At 41.8% G+C, this 18,955-nt stretch overlaps 1 protein-coding gene across 1 annotated transcript in view; it reads right to left on the reverse strand.

Annotated features, from left to right (window-relative positions):
* The window catches only part of LOC140466591 (uncharacterized), a 119,837-nt gene that overhangs the window by 31,849 nt on the left and 69,033 nt on the right, over window positions 1-18,955 (reverse strand). Inside the window, 21 exon segments of the mRNA XM_072562043.1 lie at window positions 350-412; window positions 791-850; window positions 3,400-3,462; window positions 3,763-3,822; window positions 4,096-4,146; window positions 5,355-5,414; window positions 9,648-9,728; window positions 9,731-9,784; window positions 11,262-11,321; window positions 11,595-11,657; window positions 13,059-13,292; window positions 13,295-13,364; window positions 13,367-13,404; window positions 14,139-14,201; window positions 14,494-14,553; window positions 14,858-14,917; window positions 15,082-15,144; window positions 16,967-17,029; window positions 17,338-17,397; window positions 17,671-17,733; window positions 18,075-18,134. Coding sequence (XP_072418144.1) covers window positions 350-412; window positions 791-850; window positions 3,400-3,462; window positions 3,763-3,822; window positions 4,096-4,146; window positions 5,355-5,414; window positions 9,648-9,728; window positions 9,731-9,784; window positions 11,262-11,321; window positions 11,595-11,657; window positions 13,059-13,292; window positions 13,295-13,364; window positions 13,367-13,404; window positions 14,139-14,201; window positions 14,494-14,553; window positions 14,858-14,917; window positions 15,082-15,144; window positions 16,967-17,029; window positions 17,338-17,397; window positions 17,671-17,733; window positions 18,075-18,134 — 1,449 coding nt within the window.

Here is an 18,955-nt window from a genome sequence, read left to right on the forward strand (position 1 = left end):
TTATATCTAAGGCTCTTCTAGTATACATAATTGAAACCATCATTCACCTGCTGTGGTAGCCTCAGTGGAGGAAGCTGCAGTTGGGGGCACTCTTGTTACCGTTCGTTATGAAAAGAAAATGATGTTTAAGAAAACCACAAGAGTCCAATGCAATTGCTGAATATGCTTTAATGGACATGCACCATATCCCAATCTGACATGCTTGGCAATTAAAATATGTTTAAATAACAGCACATGGTCAAAATTAATTGGACCAAGTGTTGAACAGAAGTAATATGCTTTCATGGTGAGGCTGCTGAGGTTTACTTACTATTTCTGCATTTGTACACTTGCCAATGATATCACTCACCAGTTGTGGAACTTGCAGTTGTCTCAGTCGTGGTGCTTATCCCTGTTGTTGTAGTTGATTCTTCTAAAGAACAAACAAAAGCATAAATCATCTAACCAATGCGTTCAATTCCAACTGGAGCGGCTTTGGGAGAAGAGTCAGGCTTCATGTATATTCAAAATAAAAAGGAAATGTGTGAATAGGTATGAATACACAGATTTCTTTTGTCTGCCACTTGAAATAATCCAAACCTCTCTGCAGACAAGGGATTATTTTGAAGTGCACAGGTGTTAATGGTCACAGTGTAGAAATAGTATGACTTAGTTTGATTACAGTCAGATGAAACAAATTGCTGCAAGAAGAAAAGGTGACCAAGGTTTTTACTGGCCAAGAACTGAAGCTGTAACAATCCTTTCTAAATAAAAACAATCCTCAGGATTAATGAAAGAAGACTTCACTCACGGGATGTGGAACTGGCAGTAGAACTAGCTGTGGTTGTCTCAGGTGTTGTAGTTTTTTGCTCTGAAAGAAAGAATCATTCACAACAATCAATACATAGAACTTGAATCCTTTGTGGGGAACCGCAGGAGATGGGGGAGATTGGAAATAAGTATTTTGCATCAGTGTTTACTGTGGAAAAGGACATGGAAGATATAGGCTGTAGGGAAATAGATGGTGACATCTTGCAAAATGTCCAGATTACAGAAGAGGAAGTGCTGTTTGTCTTGAACTGCATAAGCATGGATAAATCCCCAGGACCTGATCAGGTGTACCCTTGAAATCTGTGGGAAGCTGGGGAAGTGATTGCTGGGCCTCTAGCTGAGATATTTGTATCATCAACAGTTGCAGGTGAGGTGCCGGAAGACTGGAGGTTGGCAAACATGGTGCCACTGTTTAAGAAGGGCGGTAAAGACAAGCCAGGGAACTATAGACCGGTGAGCCTGACCTCAGTGGTGGGCAAGTTGTTGGAGAGAATCCTGAGGGACAGGAAGTATATGTATTTGGAAAGGCAAGGACTGATTCGGGATAGTCAACAAGGCTTTGTGCGTGGGAACTCATGTCTCACAAACTTGGTAGAGTTCTTTGATGAAGTAACAAAGAAGATTGATGAGGGTAGAGAGTAGATGTGATCTATTTGGACTTCAGTAAGGCGTTCGACAAGGTTCCCCATGAGAGACTGATCAGCAAGGTTAGATCTCAAGGAATCTAGGGACAACTAGCCATTTGGATACAGAACAGGCTCAAGGTAGAAGATAGAGGGTGGTGGTGGAGGGTTGTTTTTCAGACTGGAGGCCTGTGACCAGTGGAGTGCCACAAGGATCGGTGCTGGGCCCTCTACCTTTTGTCATTTACATAAATGATTTGGATGTGAGCATAAGAGGTACAGTTAGTAAGTTTGCAGATGACACCAAAATTGGAGGTGTAGTGGACAGTGAAAAGGGTTACCTCAGATTACAACAGGATCTTGACCAGATGGGCCAATGGGCTGAGAAGTGGTAGATGGAGTTTAATTTAGATAAATGTGAGGTGCTGCATTTTGGGAAAGCAAATCTTAGCAGGACTTATACACTAAGTGGTAAGGTCCTAGGAAGTGTTGCTGAACAAAGAGACCTTGGAGTGCAGGTTCATAGCTCCCTGAAAGTGAAATCGCAGGTGGCTAGAATAGTGAAGAAGACACTTGGTATGCTTTCCTTTATTAGTCATAGTACTGAGTACGGGAGTTGGGAAATCATGTTGTGGCTGGTCAGGAAATTGGTTAGGCCACTGTTGGAATATGGTGTGCAATTCTGGTCTCCTTCCTATCAGAAAGATGTCGTGAAACTTGAAAGGGTTCAGAAAAGCTTTACAAGGATGTTGCAAGGGTTGGAGGATTTGAGCTATCGGGAGAGGCTGAACCGACTAAGGCTATTTTCCCTGGAGCGTCGGAGGGTGAGGGGTGGCTTTATAGAGGTTTACTAAATTATGAGGGTCATGGATAGGATAAATAGGCAAAGTCTTTTTCCTGGGGTCGGGGAGTCCAGAACTAGAGGGCATACATTTAGGTTGAGAGTGTTAAGATGAAAAAGAGACCTAAGGGGCAACATTTTCATGCAGGGGGTGGAACGTGTATGGAATGAGCTGCCAGAGGATGTGATGGAAACTAGTACAATTGCAATATTCGAAAGGCACCTGGATGGGTATATGAATAGGAAGGGTTTTAAAGGATATGGGCTGGGTGCTGGCAGATGGGACTAGATTGGGTTGGGATATCTGGTCGGTATGAATGAGTTGGACCGAAGGGTCTGTTTCATGCTGGACATCTCTATGACACTAAATCAGTACCGAAAGAGTTTCAGGAGCAGACTGCAACAAATACACAGAACAGATAAGCATTTGGCTCAATCAGCTTAACCCTGTCAGTTTTGTTATTCCTCTATTTTAATGTCAAGCTCTGCATCAAATTGTATCATTGTGAAAGATGAAGGTCATGACACTGATTTTTCAGTGTTTGAATTTATGGAATGTGGATGCAGTACACACGTGCACATTCATCACTGTCATTATCTAGTCCCATCTGCCAGCACCCGGCCCATATCCTTTAAAACCCTTCCTATTCATATACCCATCCAGGTGCCTTTCGAATATTGCAAATGTACTAGTTTCCATCACATCTCCATGATAACCAGTATTTTGCTTTGAGTGCTAAGATTATGCAGTTACAGTTTGTGCATCAGCACAACTTTAAGGTCCAGGGTGGATGAATAATAGGAATGAATATTCAATACTGCAGACATTCAAACCTGGGTGTTGGGGTCCACTGGCACTCATCGATTATTAACATTTATTTACATGCTGTGTGGGAATCCATCCCGATCCAAAACCAGGAAGATTGTCTGCTGGAGATCGAAGCTACAGATGTTGGTGATATTCAAGTCTCAGGCATATCAGTTAATCCCACAAGCTCCTGAGCTGAGTCTTTGACAAATCAAACTGAGCTGACACTGGGATTTCACTGACCAGGGAGTTGAATTGAAACTAATTTATCTTGTTTCATTATTTATCCTGTGGAATGAAGAAAAGGCAGCACTCACCCGTTGTGGAAGTGACAGTTGAACTCGGTGTGGTGGTTATCCCTGTTGTTGTCGTTGTTTGTTCTGAAATGAAACAAATGCAATCACATTCAATACGCCCAAGTTGGGAGAAGACAGTATTGTGCAAATGTCAGCATCACAGAAATACCCAGGGCCAGATACCCCAGCAGCTGCCGTGATTTGGATGTGCTCGAGCACTCACTGGTGCCTGCCGCCTTTCGTATTTTAATTTTGAACTTAAGACATTGCTCCGCAAGGATGAATGTATTCATTTGGCAGAAATGCCCTGATAAAGAACTAAGGTAACAATATCATTTCCCTCTCAGGCCTGGCTATTCCACACTGAAGGAATTCCTCACTCACCTCTTGTCGAAGCACTGGTAGAGCCAGTTGTAGTTGGTGGTACAGATGTGGTTGTTTCTTCTGAAATGTATGAATGATATTCAAAATCACCAGATGCCAACTTAGTTTAGAATCCACTCTTGTAATTTTAATCAGAATGGCAAAGTGACCTGAGTTGCAGAAATGTTTCGACAATCTGATCAATGTTCATTTACATGGCACCACAGGAATGTGAAATGGATAAGAATTCTGAAGAATATTTGGACGCACTTTCAGAGACAATTGGTTGAAGCTATGAAGGTAATCTGATATGAAAATACATTGTAAGGTAATGTGAAAGGGGATGTTACTCACCAGTTGTGGAACTGGCAGTAGATCCAGTTGTAGTAGTTGTTTGTGTTGTAGCTGTTGATTCTTAGAGTCATAGAGATGTACAGCATGGAAGCAGACCCTTCGGTCCAACCCGTCCATGCTGACCAGAAATCCCAACCAGATCTTGTCCCACCTGCCAGCACCCGGCCCATATCCCTCCAAACCCTTCCTATTCATATACCCATCCAAATGCCTCTTAAATGTTGCACCAGCCTCCACCACATTCTCTGGCAGCTCATTCCATAAACTGTGTGAAAAAGTTGCCCCTTAGGTCTCTTTTATATCTTTCCCCTCTCACCCTAAACCCTCTAGTTCTGGACTCCCCGACCCCAGGGAAAAGACTGTCTATTTATCTTATCCATGCCCCTCATAATTTTGTAAACCTCTATCAGGTCACCCCTCAGCCTCCGACGCTCCACAGAAAACAGCCCCAGCCTGTTCAGCTTCTCCCTATAGCTCAGATCCTCCAACTCTGGCAACATCCTTGTAAAGTTTTTTCTGAACCCTTTCAAGTTTCACAACATCTTTCTGATAGGAAGGAGACCAGAATTGCATGCAATATTCCAACAGTGGCCTAACCAATGCCCTGTGCAGCCGCAACATGACCTCCCAACACCTGTTCTCAATACTCTGACCAATAAAGGAAAGCATACCAAATGCCTTCTTCACTATCCTATCTACCTGGCGACTCCACTTTCAAGGAGCTATGAACCTGCACTCCAAGGTCTCTTTGTTCAGCAACACTCCCTAGGACCTTACCATTAAGTGTATAAGTCCTACTAAGATTTGCTTTCCCAAAATGCAGCACCTCGCATTTATCTGAATTAAACTCCATCTGCCACTTCTCAGCTCAATGGCCAATCTGGTCCAGATCCTGTTGTAATCTGAGGTAACCCTCTTCGCTGTCCACTACACCTCAAGAAATGCATTCACAATCATTACATCCAATTGGAATGCAACAAATTGAGAAAGATTTACATTTCATTTCTTTGTGAAGGCATGAGAAAAAAAATGAGTTCAACAGATTTGTGTAAACTAAGTATAAATATATGTTTTCCTTCAATGAGGGAATTGAGATTCATACATTCAAACTGAGTAGAGATTTAGACACAAATTAATGCAGGTCTTCAGAAAACAAGTTATGTATTGGTGATGAAGAAGCAAAGACATTGTCAAATGCCAACATGAAGAAAAATATTTGGGCAAAACGCTTCCTGATTGTTAAAATTGAATTTGCTCACCAGTTGTAGAACTGATAGTCGTTGCAGTTGTGGTGCTTGTCCCTGTTGTTGTGGTCGCTTCTTTTGAAGAGAAAGACACACATTAACAATCATAGCATCCAATTTGATTTTGTCACTGCATTAAGAAAATTCCATATTATTGATTCGTGCTGCTGCATCGTACTATTCATGGCATTCAATTTAACAAATTAAATGTTTTTTTTCTGTGAACTTTGTGCCAATAGTAATCCTAAACCGAGAATTATTATTAATGTTTGACATGGTTATTCGAAACTGAAGGCACACCATGCTGTTAGAAACCTTGTAATGCCACTGTGATAATGCTCAATGTGATTGGCTGATCCATCTGCTTCAGAACATCAATGTTACCCATCACCTGAAGATCCCTTTGATTTGCTACCAGACTTCATCTGGAGATGAGGAAAGCACAACACAGTGAACCCTGGATCATTGTGTGAAACCTTCCTCAGCAGCCATTTTGAGAGCAGTCATCACTTTCCCAAGTTGAGTGCTCAGATTCTCAGTGTGGGACATGGTTACATATGGTCAGACTGAAAACTGAGAGGTGGATGTACAACGACAAAGGCTGTCCTCACTGGTCCAATGGATGAAATGTAAACTCCTCTACAAAAGCAATTATCTGAACTATCATTGATATCAATATGATGTTCTGACTAACACAAATCATTTGGGACCCCATGGGAAAAGATTTCCACGCTGTCACTCTGTTACACCTGGACATCTTAACATTCTCTATCTGTCACTTGAGTATTAGAAATCAGACGACTGAGGCACAGCTCAGAAACCAGACTCCAGTGGGTCAATGAAAATTTAAGATTCTTCACATGGCTACAGTGTCTATGGGAACTCAATATCCAATGTCAATGTGACCAGATCCTGACCTCGAGACTCTTTGTGAATCTCAGATCCGACATCAGCACACGTGAATTTTAGATTCACTAGGTGTACCTATATCAGCGGAAGTTGAATTTAGACCGGTTGTCATTGGAAGTATTGTTGATATTTGATTTTCACAGCAAACTTGAAAGAATGTTGTGAAACTTGAAAGGGTTCAGAAAAGATTAACAAGGATGTTGCCAGAGTTGGAGGATTTGAACTATAGGGAAAGGCTGAATAGTCTGGGGCTGTCAGAGGAGCATCAGAGGCTGAGAGGTGACCTTATAGAAGTTTATACAATCATGAGGGGCACAGATACGATAAACAGACAAGGTCCCTGTTAAAAGGCCATAGGTTTAGGGTGAGGGGGGGAAAAGATATAAAAGGGACCCAAGGGGCAAGCTTTTCACACAAAGGGTCATGTTTGAACGGAATGACTTACCAGAGGAAGTGGGAGAAGCTGGTGTAATTTTACAGCATTTAAAAGAAGGGTTAATGAATTGGAAGGGATTAGAGGGATATGGGCCAGGTGCTGGCAATTGGCACCAGATTAGATAAGGATATCTGATCAGCATGGAAGAGTTGCACTGAAGGGTCTGACTCAATGATGTAATTGCTGGAGTGATCACACAGTAATCCTACTCCTTTAATATAATCCATGTTGTCCTGTGATTCACTTAGGAATCTTGAAGTGTGTTGGACAAATTGACACTGAATGTCTCAGTTGGAATCAGGGTTAGAAGACAATCCTTTCCATGTACGTCCCACAAATTCAACATCATTTGGACTGAAGTAGTTTGGCATGTGTTTATAGGACCAGGAAGACCACTTACCAACACGGATCACCAATAGAAAAGTTGGAGAATATTTAACTCACACATGAAGCAAACAGAAAAGGAGCATTCAAATTACAAAAGTGACAAAGAAGAATTCTGAACATTTAACTATACTTTAAAAAAGCAAAATTCATCGTTGCTGGTTGGGAGCAGATATCCCCAGAATGCCAATTGTCACACAATGTTCAAAAAAAAATACTTGGTGTACATTTTTACAGAAAGCCAGAGGAATCAGAGCAAAATTCCAAAGATGTCGAAGGACTGGGATTGTTGACTGTGTTTCTGGACATGGAGTTGATAGCACATCTGTTGTCTTTCTTCAGAAAATTCTTGTTCTGTCACATCACCAAAACAACCAACATTCTGTTGCGAGTCTTAATCTTCTTTAGTTAAAGTTGATGAAAAAGCAGAGACTTAATATCAATGGCAGATGTACAATGGGAGTAGGTAATCAATATTGGTATGAAAATCTAAACCTGGGTGTTGGGTTACGTTTGCACTCATCAACTATTAACATTTATTGGTATGCCCTGTGGGAGAAAGTGAGGACTGCAGATGCTGGAGATCAGAGCTGAAAATATGTTGCTGGAAAAGCGCAGCAGGTCAGGCAGCATCCAAGGAGCAGGAGAATAGACGTTTCGGGCATGAGCTCTTCTTCAGGAATGAGGCAAGTGTGCCAAGCAGGCTAAGATAAAAGGTAGGGAGGAGGGACTTGGGGGAGGGGCGTTGGAAATGCGATAGGTGGAAGGAGGTCAAGGTGAGGGTGATAGGCCGGAGTGGGGTGGGGGCGGAGAGGTCAGGAAGAAGATTGCAGGTTAGGAAGGCAGTGCTGAGTTTGAGGGATTTGACTGAGACAAGGTGGGGGGAGGGGAAATGAGGAAACTGGAGAAATCTGAGTTCATCCCTTGTGGTTGGAGGGTTCCTAGGTGGAAGATGAGGCGCTCTTCCTCCAGCCATCGTGTTGCTATGGTCTGGCGATGGAGGAGTCCAAGGATCTGCATGTCCTTGGTGGAGTGGGAGGGGGAGTTGAAGTGTTGAGCCACGGGGTGGTTGGATTGGTTGGTCCGGGTGTCCCAGAGGTGTTCTCTGAAACGTTCCGCAAGTAGGCGGCCTATCTCCCCAATATAGACGAGGCCACATCGGGTGCAGCAGATGCAGTAAATGATGTGTGTGGAGGTGCAGGTGAATTTGTGGCAGATATGGAAGGATCCCTTGGGGCCTTGGAGGGAAGTAAGGGAGGAGGTGTGGGCGCAGGTTTTGCATTTCTTGCAGTTGCAGGGGAAGGTGCCGGGGGTGGAGGTTGGGATGGTGAGGGGTGTGGACCTGACGAGGGAGTCACGGAGGGAGTGGTCTTTTTGGAACATTGATAGGGGAGGTGAGGGAAATATATCACTGGTGGTGGGGTCCGTTTGGAGGTGGCGGAAATGACGACGGATGATACAATACATATGGAAGTTGGTGGGGTGGTAGGTGAGGACCAGTGGGGTTCTGTCCTGGTGGCGATTGGTGGGGTGGGGCTCAAGGGCGGAGGAGTGGGAAGTGGAGGAGATGCAGTGGAGAGCATCATCGATCACGTCTGGGGGTATATTGCGGTGTTTAAAGAAGGAGGCCATCTGGGTTGTGGGAACCCTGTGGGAATCCATTATGATCCAATACCAGGGAGACTCTCTGCCAAAGGTCAAAGCTTTGGATATTGATGATCCAAAGTAAGGTGGAGGAGCAGAGGGATCTTGGGGTCTATGTTCATAGCTCTTTGAAAGTTGCCACTCAGGTGGATAGAGCTTGTAAGAAGGCCTATGGTGTATTAGCGTTCATTAGCAGAGGGATTGAATTCAAAAGTTGTGAGGTGATGTTGCAGCTGTATAGGACCTTGGTAAGGCCACATTTGGAGTACTGTGTGCAGTTCTGGTCGCCTCACTTTAGGAAAGATGTGGAAGCTTTGGACAGGCTGCAGAGGAGATTTACCAGGATGTTGCCTGGAATGGAGAATAGGTCAAATGAGGATAGGTTGAGAGTGCTAGGCCTTTTGTCATTGGAACAGCAAAGGATGAGGGGGGACTTGGTAGAAGTTTACAAGATGATCAGGGGAATAGGTAGAGTAGACAGTCAGAGACTTTTTCCCCGGGTACAACAGAGTGTTACAGGGGGACATAAATTTAAGGTGAAGGGTGGAAGGAAAAGGGGGGGATGTCAGGGGTAGGTTCTTTACCCAGAGAGTGGTGGGGGCATGGAATGCGCTGCATGTGGGAGTGGCAGAGTCAGAATCATTGGTGACCTTTAAGGGCAATTGGATAGGTACATGGATAGGTGCTTAAGCTATGACAAACGTTTGGCACAACATCGTGGGCCAACAGGCCTAATCTGTGCTGTATTGTTCTATGTTCTATGTTCTATGATGTTCAACTCTCAGGAATGGTTCAAGTTCCGAGAAACACGTCAGCTGAGACTACAACATATTCACCTCGACTGACAGAGAAATTTCATAGACCAGGATTTAAGTTTTAACTGGTTTAACTTCTTTCATTCTTTATCCTGTGGAATGAAAAAAGGCAGCACCCACCCGTTGTGGAAGTGACAGTTGAACTCGGTGTGGTGGTTATCCCCGTTGTTGTCAGTGTTTGCTCTGTGAAAGGGGATGTTACTCACCAGTTGTGGAACTGGCAGTAGATCCACTTGTGATGGTTGTTAATGTTGCAGCTGTTGATTTTTTGAAGAAAATGGAATGCATTCACAAACATTACATCCAATTAGAATGGAATAGGTTGTGGAGGATTTACATTTACATTTCACTTACATTTAAATTTCATTTATATTTCATTTCTTTGTTAACCCTTTGCTGGAGTGAATACACAGCAATCCTACTCCTTTCATATCATCCACGTTGTCTTGTGATTCACTTAGGAATCTCTAAGTCTGTTGGACAAATTTACAGTCTCCAATGGAATCAAGTTGAGAACACAATCCATTCCGTATGGGTCCCACAAGTTCATTATCATTTGAAGCGGAGCAGGTTGGTGCGTGTGTATTGGACAGGAAGATGTTTCACCAAAACAGATCAACAATTGAGCTGTTAGAGAATATTTAACATTCGCATGAAGCAATTAGAGAAGGAGCATTCAAATCAAGTAAGTAGCAAAGCAGCATTGTTAACGTTTAGTTGTACTTTAAAAGAACAAACTTCCTTGTTGCTGGATGGAAGCAGGTATCACCAGAATGTCAATCATCATGCCATGTTCAGAGAAAATCCATGAAGTATATTTTTGCAGAAAGTCAGAGGAACCATTGCAAAATTCCAAAGAAGTGGAAGGACTGGGATTGTTGACTGTGTTTCTGGACATGGAGATGATAGTACATCTGTTGCCTTTCTTCAGAAAGTTCTCTTGCTGTTTTGTGACATCTCCAGCACACACAGCATTATTGTTGTGTGTCCTAACCTTCTTTAGTTAAAGTTGATGTCCAAGAAAAGACTGAATTTTCAGGGTGGATCCATAATGGGAGTGCGCGATCAATATTGACATTAGGTTACACTGACACTCATCAATAATTAACATTTATCTGCATGCCGGGTGTGAAGCCATTCTGATCCAATACCAGGGGATTGTCTACTGGAGTTAGAAGCGACAGATTTTGCTGATGAACAGGTCTCAGGAATGTCTTATGTTCCCAAAACCTCCTGAGCTGAGACTATGACATATCAACCTCGACTGACACAGAGATTTCACTGACCAGGCATTTAAGTTGTAACCCCCATTTTAACTCATTTAATTATTTATCATGTGGAATGAAGAAAAGGCAGCACTCACCCGTTGTGGAAGTGACAGTTGAACTCGGTGTGGTGGTTATCCCTGTTGTTGTCGTTGTTTGTTCTGAAGTGAAACAAATGCAATCACATTCAATACACCCAAGTTGGAAGAGGACAGTATTGTGCAAATGTCAGCATCACAGTAATACAGACATATCCCGTGCCAGATACCCCAGTTGCTGCCGTGAATTGGATGTGCTTGAGAACTCACTGGTGCCTGCCGCCTTTCGTATTTTAGTTTTGAACTTAAAACTTTGCTCCGCAAGGATGAATGTATTCATTTGGCAGAAATGCCCTGATAAAGAACTAAGGTAACAATATCATTTCCCTCTCAGGCCCGGCTATTCCTCTCTGAAGGAATTCCTCACTCACCTCTTGTCGAAGCACTGGTAGAGCCAGTTGTAGTTGGTGGTACAGATGTGATTGTTTCTTCTGAAATGTATGAATGATATTCAAAATCATCAGATGCCAACTTAGTTTAGACTCCACTCTTGTAATTTTAATCAGAAAGGCAAAGTGACCTGAGTTGCAGAGATTTTACGACAATCTAATCAATGTTCATTTACATGGCACCACAGGAATGTAAAATGGACAAGAGCTCTGAAGGAAATTTGAACCTACTTTCAGAGGCAAGTGGTTGAAACTGAAAAGCCAATCTGATGTGAAAATACATTGTAAGGTAATGTGAAAGGGGAGGTTACTCACCAGTTGTGGAACTGGCAGTAGATCCAGTTGTGGTAGTTGTTTGTGTTGTAGCTGTTGATTCTTCTGAAGGAAAAGAAATGCATTCACAATCATTACATACAATTGGAATGCAACAGGTTGGGAAAGATTCACACTTTATTTCTGTGTTAACACATGAAACAAAAATGTGTGCAGTAGATATGTGTCAACTGATTAACACGGAAGTGGAAATATATGTTTTCCTTCAATGAGTGAATTGAGATTCTCACATTCAAACTGGACAGACGTTTAAACAATAAATACTACAGGTTTTCCGAAAACAGGTTGCGTATTGATGATGTAGAAGCAAAGACATTGTCACATGTCAAATGGAGAATGATATTTGGGCACAACATGTCCTGATTGTTAAAAATGATTTCGCTCACCAGTTGTAGAACTGATAGTTGTTGCAGTTATTGTGCTTGTCCCTGTTGTTGTGGTCGCTTCTTTTGAAGAGAAAGACAAACGTTAACAATCATTGTATCCAATGTGGTTTTGCCGCAGCATTAAGGAAGCTCCAGTTTATTGATTCATGATGCTGCATCCTACTGTTCACACATTTCAAGCTATTGACAGAAATTATTTTTCACTGACCTATCTGAATACTTCACTGCAAATAGTAATGCTAATACCAGAAATGTTATTAATGTTTGACATGGCTACTACAAACTTTCATGATACCATGGATCGAAGAGCATTGTAATGCCTCTGTGATAAGGTGATTGGCTGATCCACCTACTTCAGAACGTCAATGTTACCCATCTCCTGAAGAACGCTTTGACATGCTACCAGACTTCATCAGCTGATTGGAGATGAGGAAAGCACAACACAGTGAACTCGAGATCATTGTGTGAAACTTCCTATCTCATTAATAAACAGAACGAACAGTTGTTCAATTACATGCATTGTGTATTTCCTACAGGCATCGACTGTCAGGCTTGCTCCAGCTATAAGGCAGGTAAGAGCCATTTTGAGAGCAGTCACCACTTTGCCAGCTTGAGTGTTCAGATTCTCAACATGGGACATGGTTACACGTGGTCAGGCTGATAATTGAGAGGTGGAACTACAGCGATAGGGGCTGACCTCATTTGTCCCATGGATGAAATGTAAGCATTTTGAAAAAAACACTCACCTCAACTCCCATTGACATAAAAATACTGTTCTGACTAACACAATTCATTTGGGGCTCTGCCGGGAGAGGTTTTCATACTCTCATTCACTGGATATCTTAACATGCTCTATCAGTCAATTAATTTATTGGAAATCAGATGAGTGAGGGATATATCAGAAACCAGAGGCCAGTATTTGAATGAAAATTTATGATTTCTCCAATGGTTACAGTGTCTATGGGAACTCAATATCCAACGTCAGCTGGACCAGCTCCTGACCTTGAGACACTTTGTAAATCATAGCCTCAACACCGGCACACATGAATTTTAGATTGACCAGGTGTGCTTGTTTCAGTGGAGGTTGTCCTTAGACCAATTGTCCTCGGAAGTGTTGTTGATGTTTGATTTTCACAGCAAACTCGAATTTGGTAGTCTGAACAAAATTCCTGTGATGAACTTTTGGGAAGACTACATAGCAATCCTACTCCTTTAATCCACTTCACGTGGTCTGTTGATTCACTGGGTGGCCTTGAAGTGTTTTGGACAAATTGACACCGAATGTCTCCAATGGAGAACACAATTGCTTGCGCACAGGACAGATCAGTTCAACATCATATGGACTGGTGGTGTTTGGTGTGTGTGTGTATTGGACCAGGATGACCATTCACCAAGACAGATCACCTCTGGAATAGAAAAGTTGCAGAACATTTAACACCCGTATGAAACAAATAGAAAAGGTGCATTCTAAACCAATAAGTAGCAAACCAGCATTTTTAACATTTAATTGTACTTTCAAAAAAGCACAATTCCTTGTTGCTGGATGGAAGCATATATCACCAGAATGTTAATCATCACACCATGTTCAGAGGAAATACTTCACACATGTTCTTATGCTGGAAGCCCAATGATTTATTGCAAAGTTCCAAACAAGTCGGAGGATTTGGAGCGCTGACTGTGTTTCTGGACACAGAGATGATGCCACATCTGCTGAGTAACCTCAGAAAATTCTCTCTATGTTCTGTCACATCTTTGAGTCCTCACTTTGTTTTGCTAAACTTGATGTTTGTGCAGACACTTAATGTGCATATTGGGGATGGGTAAACAATAATGTTGCGGTAAACCAATCCTGGGTGTTGGGTTACACTGGCAATTATCAATTGTTAACATTTATCTGCATGCTGGATGGGAACCATTCCTGATCTAATACCAGGGAGATTGCTGGAGATCAAAGCTGCAGATGTTGTTGATGTAAAAATCTCAGGAATGGCTGGTGATCCCACAAACTCCTGAGTTGTGAGAATGACACGTCAAACTCAACTGACACTGGAATTTCACTGACCAGGGATTTAAGTTGTAACCAATTTATGTCATTTAATTATTTATCATGTGGAATGAAGAAAAGGCAGCACTCACTCACCCGTTGTGGAAGTGACAGTTGAACTCGGTGTGGTGGTTATCCCTGTTGTTGTCGTTGTTTGTTCTGAAGTGAAACAAATGCAATCACATTCAATACGCCCAAGTTGGGAGAAGACAGTATTGTGCAAATGTCAGCATCACAGAAATACCCAGGGCCAGATACCCCAGCAGCTGCCGTGATTTGGATGTGCTCGAGCACTCACTGGAGCCTGCCGCCTTTCGTATTTTAGTTTTGAACTGAAGACTTTGCTCCGCTAGGATTCATTTGTCAGAAATGCTCTGATAAACAACTAAGGTAACAATATCATTTCCCTCTCAGGCCTGGCTATTCCACACTGACTGAATTCCTCACTCACCTCTTGTTGAAGCACTGGTAGAGCCAGTTGTAGTTGGTGGTACAGATGTGGTTGTTTCTTCTGAAATGTATGAATGATATTCAAAATCACCAGTTGCCAACTTAGTTTAGACTCCACTCTTGTAATTTTAATCAGAATGGCAAAGTGACCTGAGTTGCAGAGATTTTACGACAATCTGATCAATGTTCATTTACATGGCACCACAGGAATGTGAAATGGACAAGAATTTTGATGAAAATATGGACGTAATTTCATTGACAAAGAACTAAGATGAAAATATCATTTCCCTCTCAGATTTGAAGCTATGAAGGTAATCTGGTGAGAAAATACATTGTAAGGTAATGTGAAAGGGGATGTTACTCACCAGTTGTGGAACTGGCAGTGGATCCACTTGTGATGGTTGTTAGTGTTGTAGCTGTTGATTCTTTTGAAGAAAATGGAATGCATTCACAATCATTACATCCAATTAGAATGGAATAGGTTGTGGAGGATTTACATTTACATTTCACTTACATTTAAATTTCATTTACATTTCATTTCTTTGTTAACCCTTAACATGTCCTGATTGTTAAAAATGATTTTGCTCACCAGTTGTAGGACTGATGGTTGTTGCAGTTATTGTGCTTGTCCCTGTTGTTGTGGTCACTTCTTCTGAAGAGAAAGACACACATGAACCAACATTTTATTCAATTTGATTTTGCCGCATCATTAACAAAGTTCCATATTATTGATTCGTGATGCTGCATCATACTGTTCACAGCATTAGATGAATCATCTGAAATGGATTTTTACTGAACTGTTTGAATACTTTATTGCCAATAGCGTTCCTAAAACTAGATTTATTTTTCATGTTTGACATGGCTATTACAAACTGAAGGTATACTGTGCTTCTAGAAACCTTGTATTGCCACTGTGATCATGCTCAATGTCATTGGCTGATCCACCTGCTTCAGAACATCAATATTACCCTTTGCCTAAAGGTCCCTTTGAATTACTACTAGACTTCATCAGCTCTCTGGAGATGAGGAAAACACAAGACAGTAATCTCTACGTCATTGTATGAAACTTGCCTCAAGATCAGCAGGGTGTATGAATGCTTCTTTAATTATATGCATTGTGTGCTTTCTACAGACAGAAACTGTCAGGCTTGCTCCAGCTGTGAGGACAGTCAGCAGCCACTTTGAGAGCAGTCATCACTTTGGGGAAGTCCAGAACTTGTGGGCATAGATTTAGAGTGAGAAGGGAAAGATTTAAAAGGGACCGACGGGGCAACCTTTTCATGAAGAGGGTGATGTGTGTATGGAATGAGCTGCCTGAGGAAGTGGTGGAGGCTGGTACAATTATAGCATTTAAAAGGGATCTGGATGTGCATATGAATTGGAGGGGTATCGAGGGATATGCGCCAAGGGCTGGCAAATGGCACTAGATTAGGTTAGGATATCTGGTCGGTATGAACGAGTTGTAGCGAAGAATCTGTTTCCATGATGTACAACTTTAAGACTCCATGTCTCTCATTGCTGGAGTGAATACACAGCAATCCTACTCCTTTCATATCATCCACGTTGTCTTGTGATTCACTTAGGAATCTCTAAGTCTGTTGGACAAATTTACAGTCTCCAATGGAATCAAGTTGAGAACACAATCCATTCCGTATGGGTCCCACAAGTTCATTATCATTCGAAGCGGAGCAGGTTGGTGCGTGTGTATTGGACAGGAAGATGTTTCACCAAAACAGATCAACAATTGAGCTGTTAGAGAATATTTAACATTCGCATGAAGCAATTAGAGAAGGAGCATTCAAATCAAGTAAGTAGCAAAGCAGCATTGTTAACGTTTAGTTGTACTTTAAAAGAACAAACTTCCTTGTTGCTGGATGGAAGCAGGTATCACCAGAATGTCAATCATCATGCCATGTTCAGAGAAAATCCATGAAGTATATTTTTGCAGAAAGTCAGAGGAACCATTGCAAAATTCCAAAGAAGTGGAAGGACTGGGATTGTTGACTGTGTTTCTGGACATGGAGATGATAGTACATCTGTTGCCTTTCTTCAGAAAGTTCTCTTGCTGTTTTGTGACATCTCCAGCACACACAGCATTATTGTTGTGTGTCCTAACCTTCTTTAGTTAAAGTTGATGTCCAAGAAAAGACTGAATTTTCAGGGTGGATCCATAATGGGAGTGCGCGATCAATATTGACATTAGATTACACTGACACTCATCAATAATTAACATTTATCTACATGCCGGGTGTGAAGCCATTCTGATCCAATACCAGGGGATTGTCTACTGGAGTTAGAAGCGACAGATTTTGCTGATGAACAGGTCTTATGTTCCCAAAACCTCCTGAGCTGAGACTATGACATATCAACCTCGACTGACACAGAGATTTCACTGATCAGGCATTTAAGTTGTAACCCCCATTTTAACTCATTTAATTATTTATCATGTGGAATGAAGAAAAGGCAGCACTCACCCGTTGTGGAAGTGACAGTTGAACTCGGTGTGGTGGTTATCCCTGTTGTTGTCGTTGTTTGTTCTGAAGTGAAACAAATGCAATCACATTCAATACGCCCAAGTTGGAAGAGGACAGTATTGTGCAAATGTCAGCATCACAGTAATACAGACATATCCCGTGCCAGATACCCCAGTTGCTGCCGTGAATTGGATGTACTTGAGAACTCACTGGTGCCTGCCGCCTTTCGTATTTTAGTTTTGAACTTAAAACTTTGCTCCGCAAGGATGAATGTATTCATTTGGCAGAAATGCCCTGATAAAGAACTAAGGTAACAATATCATTTCCCTCTCAGGCCTGGCTATTCCTCTCTGAAGGAATTCCTCACTCACCTCTTGTCGAAGCACTGGTAGAGCCAGTTGTAGTTGGTGGTACAGATGTGGTTGTTTCTTCTGAAATGTATGAATGATATTCAAAATCACCAGATGCCAACTTAGTTTAGACTCCACTCTTGTAATTTTAATCAGAAAGGCAAAGTGACCTGAGTTGCAGAGATTTTACGACAATCTAATCAATGTTCATTTACATGGCACCACAGGAATGTAAAATGGACAAGAGCTCTGAAGGAAATTTGAACCTACTTTCAGAGGCAAGTGGTTGAAACTGAAAAGCCAATCTGATGTGAAAATACATTGTAAGGTAATGTGAAAGGGGAGGTTACTCACCAGTTGTGGAACTGGCAGTAGATCCAGTTGTGGTAGTTGTTTGTGTTGTAGCTGTTGATTCTTCTGAAGGAAAAGAAATGCATTCACAATCATTACATACAATTGGAATGCAACAGGTTGGGAAAGATTCACACTTTATTTCTGTGTTAACACATGAAACAAAAATGTGTGCAGTAGATATGTGTCAACTGATTAACACGGAAGTGGAAATATATGTTTTCCTTCAATGAGTGAATTGAGATTCTCACATTCAAACTGGACAGACGTTTAAACAATAAATACTACAGGTTTTCCGAAAACAGGTTGCGTATTGGTGATGTAGAAGCAAAGACATTGTCACATGTCAAATGGAGAATGATATTTGGGCACAACATGTCCTGATTGTTAAAAATGATTTCGCTCACCAGTTGTAGAACTGATAGTTGTTGCAGTTATTGTGCTTGTCCCTGTTGTTGTGGTCGCTTCTTTTGAAGAGAAAGACAAACGTTAACAATCATTGTATCCAATGTGGTTTTGCCGCAGCATTAAGGAAGCTCCAGTTTATTGATTCATGATGCTGCATCCTACTGTTCACACATTTCAAGCTATCGACAGAAATTATTTTTCACTGACCTATCTAAATACTTCACTGCAAATAGTAATGCTAATACCAGAAATGTTATTAATGTTTGACATGGTTACTACAAACTTTCATGATACCATGGATCGAAGAACATTGTAATGCCTCTGTGATAAGGTGATTGGCTGATCCACCTACTTCAGAACGCCAATGTTACCCATCTCCTGAAGAACGCTTTGACATGCTACCAGACTTCATCAGCTGATTGGAGATGAGGAAAGCACAACACAGTGAACTCGAGATCATTGTGTGAAACTTCCTTCCTCATTAATAAACAGAACGAACAGTTGTTCAATTACATGCATTGTGTATTTCCTACAGGCATCGTCTGTCAGGCTTGCTCCAGCTATAAGGCAGGTAAGAGCCATTTTGAGAGCAGTCACCACTTTGCCAGCTTGAGTGTTCAGATTCTCAACATGGGACATGGTTACACGTGGTCAGGCTGATAATTGAGAGGTGGAACTACAGCGATAGGGGCTGACCTCATTTGTCCCATGGATGAAATGTAAGCATTTTGAAAAAAACACTCACCTCAACTCCCATTGACATAAAAATACTGTTCTGACTAACACAATTCATTTGGGGCTCTGCCGGGAGAGGTTTTCATACTCTCATTCACTGGATATCTTAACAAGCTCTATCAGTCAATTAATTTATTGGAAATCA

Source organism: Chiloscyllium punctatum, chromosome 44 (assembly GCF_047496795.1).
Source record: "Chiloscyllium punctatum isolate Juve2018m chromosome 44, sChiPun1.3, whole genome shotgun sequence".
Lineage (NCBI taxonomy): Eukaryota > Metazoa > Chordata > Chondrichthyes > Orectolobiformes > Hemiscylliidae > Chiloscyllium > Chiloscyllium punctatum.